Source organism: Rhincodon typus, chromosome 18 (assembly GCF_021869965.1).
Source record: "Rhincodon typus isolate 14 chromosome 18, sRhiTyp1.1, whole genome shotgun sequence".
NCBI classification, from domain to species: domain Eukaryota; kingdom Metazoa; phylum Chordata; class Chondrichthyes; order Orectolobiformes; family Rhincodontidae; genus Rhincodon; species Rhincodon typus.
The window spans coordinates 15,824,114-15,830,113 of NC_063349.1; the positions used below are offsets into that span (position 1 = coordinate 15,824,114).

General features: G+C 39.9%; 1 protein-coding gene across 1 annotated transcript in view; it reads left to right on the forward strand.

The window, feature by feature from the left end:
* The window catches only part of ttll12 (tubulin tyrosine ligase-like family, member 12), a 35,666-nt gene extending 30,633 nt beyond the window's left edge, over positions 1 to 5,033 (forward strand). The window contains exons 11-12 of the mRNA XM_048607834.1: positions 1,926 to 1,994; positions 4,797 to 5,033. Coding sequence (XP_048463791.1) covers positions 1,926 to 1,994; positions 4,797 to 5,018 — 291 coding nt within the window. The 3' untranslated portion in view covers positions 5,019 to 5,033. The remainder of the gene's footprint in view (positions 1 to 1,925; positions 1,995 to 4,796) is intronic.
* The last annotated feature ends 967 nt before the right edge of the window (positions 5,034 to 6,000 follow it).

Genomic DNA, 6,000 nt, shown 5'->3' on the forward strand with positions numbered 1-6,000 from the left:
CACAGTGTTTACCTTAAGGAGTCTTGAAGGCCCCATCTGGTGGTTTATGATGCACTTCTCCTTCTGGGTGCCCTGAACATCTTCCTTGGACAGTCCCTCAATCCGTCCCTCCAATTCTCTTCTGCAGTCCACTTCTTCCTACACCACGTTTTTCCATCTTTCTAAACTTTTACTTGGACTCTATTCTGTTTCCAAATCGGTGCTGTTACTACTCAGACTCAGATATACCAATCTTCATAGGTTTATTAGTCTTGTGCTTATTCTGCTTAGGCCTCTTCCTGGGCTTAATTTTACTTCCACTGATTTAGGTGGTATAGCTTGTTTCAACTCTGCTTTTGAGAATCTCATTGAATTTACTTCCCCTTTCTATTGCTCTCTGACCTTTCTAAACCCTTGCTGTATAAAACAGAAGGGTAGGCCTTCCAGTGACATCTGCTGCCAGTCCAAAGATTTGCACAGTTACCTAGAGTTTGCTTCTTCCCACTTGGTTATCTGTGAAGATTCCCATTTTGTTCTTGCAATTTTTCATCTCGGTCAAATTTGCTTGTTTACTCTATCCATACAAGAGTTCCTGAAATGAGTTCCTATTACCTTCTGTGGAGGACCCTTGACTAGGTCTCTTGCATCTCTTGTGATTCTGCCATGACCCCTCCACCTCCACTGGCAGTCACGACAAATCCACTGTCAGGTTCTCGCTTCACACCCCGTCTGCCTCCTGGTTTGCCAAATTATCCACCACATGTGCAACACAATCCCATGTTCTCTCCTGGAAATTGCATCCCGTCTTTTTCACCGTCCTGTCTGCCAACTGGCCTCTGCTTGATCTGTTCCCATGCACAATGCTGCTCATTCGTCACCTTAAGCACCAGTCCTTCTGTGTAACAGCAGTTTGTGAATCGTTTTTCACTTGCTGTACTATGTTGGCTGTTTTGTAGTGCAATAGCCTTTACTTGACGAACCGAACTTGTGTTGGATGATTATTTACAAAGCATGTGTACTTTGTTCACCAGTGCAGCCCTGAGGTCCCTACGATTCATTAAATCCCTTTCTATTTTCCATTCAAACGTTCGTTTGTTTCACCAAAGTTCAACTTAAGCTTCAATAATAATATATTTCTTTCTCCCCCCTCAATTTTGAAGCCTCTGAATTGAAGACTGATTTCAGAAACATTAGACTTTAGCTACATTTTCTCTTTAAAAACTGGTATTATTCCACATCACATCAGCAGCTATTCCATTTTGTTGCAGTTTCCTAAGCCTCCTACATTTGGCTATTTGCATACCATTTATCTTTTCAAGTATCATTTTTCAATTCTGAAGACGAGTCTGTGCCTGAAAGACTTATCAGTTCTTTCTATAAACTGTTGACTCAAGTACTACATGTTCCGAGCATTTCTGCTGTTGTCTTACGTTTCTGTATGACCTAAAGTGATGCCTATAATCTTTTTTATGTGATGTGACTGGGTGCCTTTTAGATTTCGTAGCTGTTGGGGTGAAGGTAATCTGTTGGAAAGCAATTCTGAATATGTGCAGTGACCTGCCAGCAGTTATGTTGCAAAAATAACTGCAGATTTGGTCAAACTAGTAGCTTCTATTAAGTACTAGTGTTACTTTGTTGCTCATTATTAAGAGACAAGTGGAGCTTTAAGGGGGAAAAAGTAAAAGAAAAACAAGGCTTCCACCAGTCATTGATACTTCTGTGCTGACAGTGCTTCAATCTCCATAATGTTATGGTCAGAGAGTGGAAATACCTGAGACAAATTAACAATTATCTTTGCATGTTTTGATCAGTTTTAAAATAATCCAATTCCGTGTAGTCGAGGTTTCTCCACAACATCAATGTTTTGCTTTCTTTACCTTTTTATTGCATTAACACACTGGCTTTGAGCTGTTGGTTTTAGTTACTGAATTGTTACTTATTCCCAGGTCCACTATAATGAATTTATTCCGATGTTTGAGAAGCAATACCCCAACTATTCCTGGAAGAAAACAGAGGTGGGTTGCCGTGATTGCATTTGCTGTTATTTTTATTACTGTTACACATTTTAAAAATATATTCATTGGGATTTTTCAGGGAGCTTGTCAGAAAAGTAGTCATCACCTTAAGCATTTTTAACTTGCACATAGATTGGAAAATCACAATATGTTTTCGACATAGTTCCTTAGAATCACATGTTCTAGAGTCAACCAGAGAGTGCTCTATATCAGACTTGTATTGTGCATGAGATGTGGATAATGAATGACCTAATACCAAAGCTGCCCCTAGATGGCAGCAATCATAATATGTTTGAACTGTCAGATCAGTTTGAGTGAGAGTGGATGCAAGACGAGCCTTTTAAACTTAAATAAGGGCACTTACGAGGACTTGAAAACAGAGCTAGCTAAAGAAACTGGCAAGTTAGTTTAAGGGATAGATCAATAGTTATGCAGTGGCGGACATTTAAGGGGATATTGTAGAATACACACAATAGATAGTTCCAATGAGAAATAAAAATTCCAAGAGGATTGCCCACTTTCTGCGGTTAATTAAGAAAATTAAAGATAGTGTCAAACTTAAACAAAAACCACATTACTGCACAAAGATGGTTGTTATTTCCAGAAGATCGGACAACTTTTTTTTAAAAAAAACATAGAATGACTTAAAAATTCATAAGAAGGGAAAGATTAGGGTATGAGAGAAAGTTGGCTGAAAATTAAAAACGGATAGTAAGAGTTTCTGTGGGCACAAATATACTTAGTGTGTGTGGGGAATTAATAATGGAAAATAAGGAGATGACAGATGAATAGGTATTTTGCATTGGTATATTCACCGTAAAGGATATAAATGACATTCTATATTATTGTGTATTTCTGTTGGTCTCCTTATTTAAGGATGGATGTAAATGCATTGGAAGCAATTTAGAGAAGATTCACCAGTCTCTAGGTTGCAGTGGGTAGGTTGTCTCAGGAGGATAGATTGGCTTATATCTGCTGGAGTTTAGTATAAAAGGCAAGTTGATTGAAGCATGTAGGTACTGAGTGAACTTGACTGGGGCGGATGTGGATTCCCAATCCCTAATGACATTGTGGTTGTACCTACATCAAATGGACTGCAGTAGTTCAAGAAGACAGCTCACCATGTTCTCCTCGAGAGCAACTAGAGATGATCTATAAATGGACAAGCCAACAACATCTACATCCATGAGTGAAAGTTTAAAACAAAAAGATGTTTCTTCTTGTGGGAGAATTTAGACTGGGAGGTGGGTCACCATTTAAAGAATAGGGCTTGCCCATTTATGAAAGGGATGGCAAGAATTTCTTTCCTCAGAGTGCGTCATGAATCTTTGCAACACTCTTCCTGAAAAGTTGAAGCGGGTCTTTGAATACCTTTAAGACAAAAGTGGATACATTCATGGTGAGCAAGAGAGTGAAAGGTTATCGGCAGTAGACAGGAATATGGATTTGAGATCACAGTCAGATCCTGTTCTGCTCCTACTTTGTATGTTTTTGTTTCAGGGCAGTTAATTTGACCACAGAAGCAAAAACAGAAATTGCTGGAAAGGCTCAGCAGGTCTGGAGTGAAATCAGAGTTAATGCTTCGGGTCCATTGACCCTTCCTCGGATTTCCAGTATCCGCAGTTCTTTTGGTTTTTAATTTGACTAACAGGTTTGGTTAGTTCAGGAACCTCAACACCAAGCAGAGGTGAAAAGCTATTTCCACCAGGCTTACTGCTGCCTCACAGTGCCAGGCGCCCGGGTTCAATTCCACCCTCGGGCAACTGTCTGTGTGGAGTTTGCACATTCTCCCCGTGTCTGCGTGGGTTTCCTCTGGGTGCTCCAGTTTCATCCCACAATCCACAGATGTGCAGGCTGGGTCGATTGGCCATGCTAAATTGCCCGTAGTGTTCAGGGATATGTAGATTAGGTAGGTTTATAGGGGTAGTAGGAACTGCAGATGCTGGAGAATCCGAGACAACAAGGTGCAGGGCTGGATGAACACAGCAGGCCAAGCAGCATCATAGGAGCAGAGAGGCTGACGTTTCGGGCCTAGACCCTTCATCAGAAAAGGGGGAGGGGGAGGGGGTTTTGAAATAAATAGGGAGAGAGTGGGAGGCGGATAGAAGAGGGACAGAGGAGAGGATAGGTGGAGATGGATGGGTCTGGGTGGGATGCTCTGAGGGTCGGTGTGGACTTGTTGGGCCTGTTTCCACACTAGGGTTTCTATGAAGTCACAGATTTAGAAGGTAATCTGAGGTAGACTTGGCACTTTTTGGGCTGAAAGTGACAGCCTTGAAAGTGTATAGCTTTATTCCTTTGGGTAATGATTTTGTTAGAAATTTTAAACAAGTTACATTTTTCTTTAAATTTTGTAATTCTTTTCTTTCTATTCTTCACTTTATTTCCTGAATGACATTGAATTCAGCTATTCTCAATCACACTCCTACTTCCGTGTTTTCCCTCGATCCTGCGAATTCATAAGTTAAGGAGGTATACTGTTGATTTGATTATTCTGTGCGGGTCAGATATGATCTCTTATCTTTGCCCTTTAACACCCCCAGCAACCTGCAGGACAAAAATATTCTGGGCTAAAAACTGAAGGAAAAAATCTTGCCAAGTGGGCACATTATGAGAGTCCCAACTCCAACAAGTAGCCCATTAAAATCTAACTTGTAGTACCCCTGTCATAAAATCAGGTAGGCTCTGAATTAATATGGGCAAAATCATAAGAAATCCATTATGAATCAGAAAATATCTATACTTATTATAAAGTTGATTAACTTTCCTCATGGTTTTAACTCATTTTTTAACTTGTTACAGGAAGAAATACATAAATCATTTGTTGAACTGTTTCGAGTGGCTACAGCCAAAGATGCTCCTTTTGGTATCTGCAATTATCCATCATCCCGGGCAATATATGCTATTGATCTCATGTTGAAATGGGACACAGACAGTGATGGTAAGTGTTTTATCCCTTTGAATTTCTGTGGTTGGGATGGGATGCATACAGCCACCAAGCCAATTATAAAAACCAGGATGTGAACAAACATTATTTTTCCTTGGAAGTTTTGGTATCAGCTAAAATTTGTTCCTATGAACAAGGGTTTCCAGACAGACTACTAAGAAATTCGCATTAGTAAAGATTATATATTTTTTTCCCTGCGCAAAGAAAGCAGATCAAAGGAAGCATCTTGTAAGAACGCCAGAAAAAGTAGAAGTTTGAAGATAGGAAGCAATTTAGAACCCAGTAAAGGAAGACCAAGGAACTGATAAAGGGAAAAGAGAATATGAATGCAAGCTATTAATAACTATAAAGGTAGTTTGTAAAGCTTCTTTAGATATGTGAAAGGAAAAGATTAACCAGGAAAAATATGGGCTCACTACAGGTGGGAACAGGAGAATTTGTAGTAGAGAACAGGGAAATGGCAGAGAAACTGAACAATTACTTTGTATCTTTCTTCATCAAAGAAAATACAAAAAATCTCCTGAAAGTACTAGGTGACTAAGGGACTTATGAAATTGAGGAACCATACAAAGTTACAATTAGTAAAGATGTGGTAATTAAAAGGTTAACTGGATTAAACTTGGTGCGTCCCCTGGACCAGATGAGCTGTATCCCAGAGTGATGAAGGAAGAAGCTGTAGGTAGTAAACAAATTGGTGGTTATCTTTCAAAATTCCAACAGACTGGGCAATTCAGCATCCCCTTGGTATTGTGCTGCAGTTTTGCAATTAGACCACGAATACCACAACAGACACTGCCACCTAATGCAGGTCATGACGACAGTTCACCCCCATCCACGGGTTGAAAGTTCAAACCCCTGTGTGGCAATTTGTGGAAGTGAATTAATAAAGCTAGCAATTAGTGACCATGCAAGATTGTTGTAAATTCTCAAACTGGTTTGTAAATGCCTCTGAAAAATGTGACTAAAGAAGAGAGGATACTTTATGGAGAGGCATGAGAGATGGGGGTTATTCAGCAGTACAGAAAATGCTGAGCCTGGGCCTGATGAAAGTTGTGAATA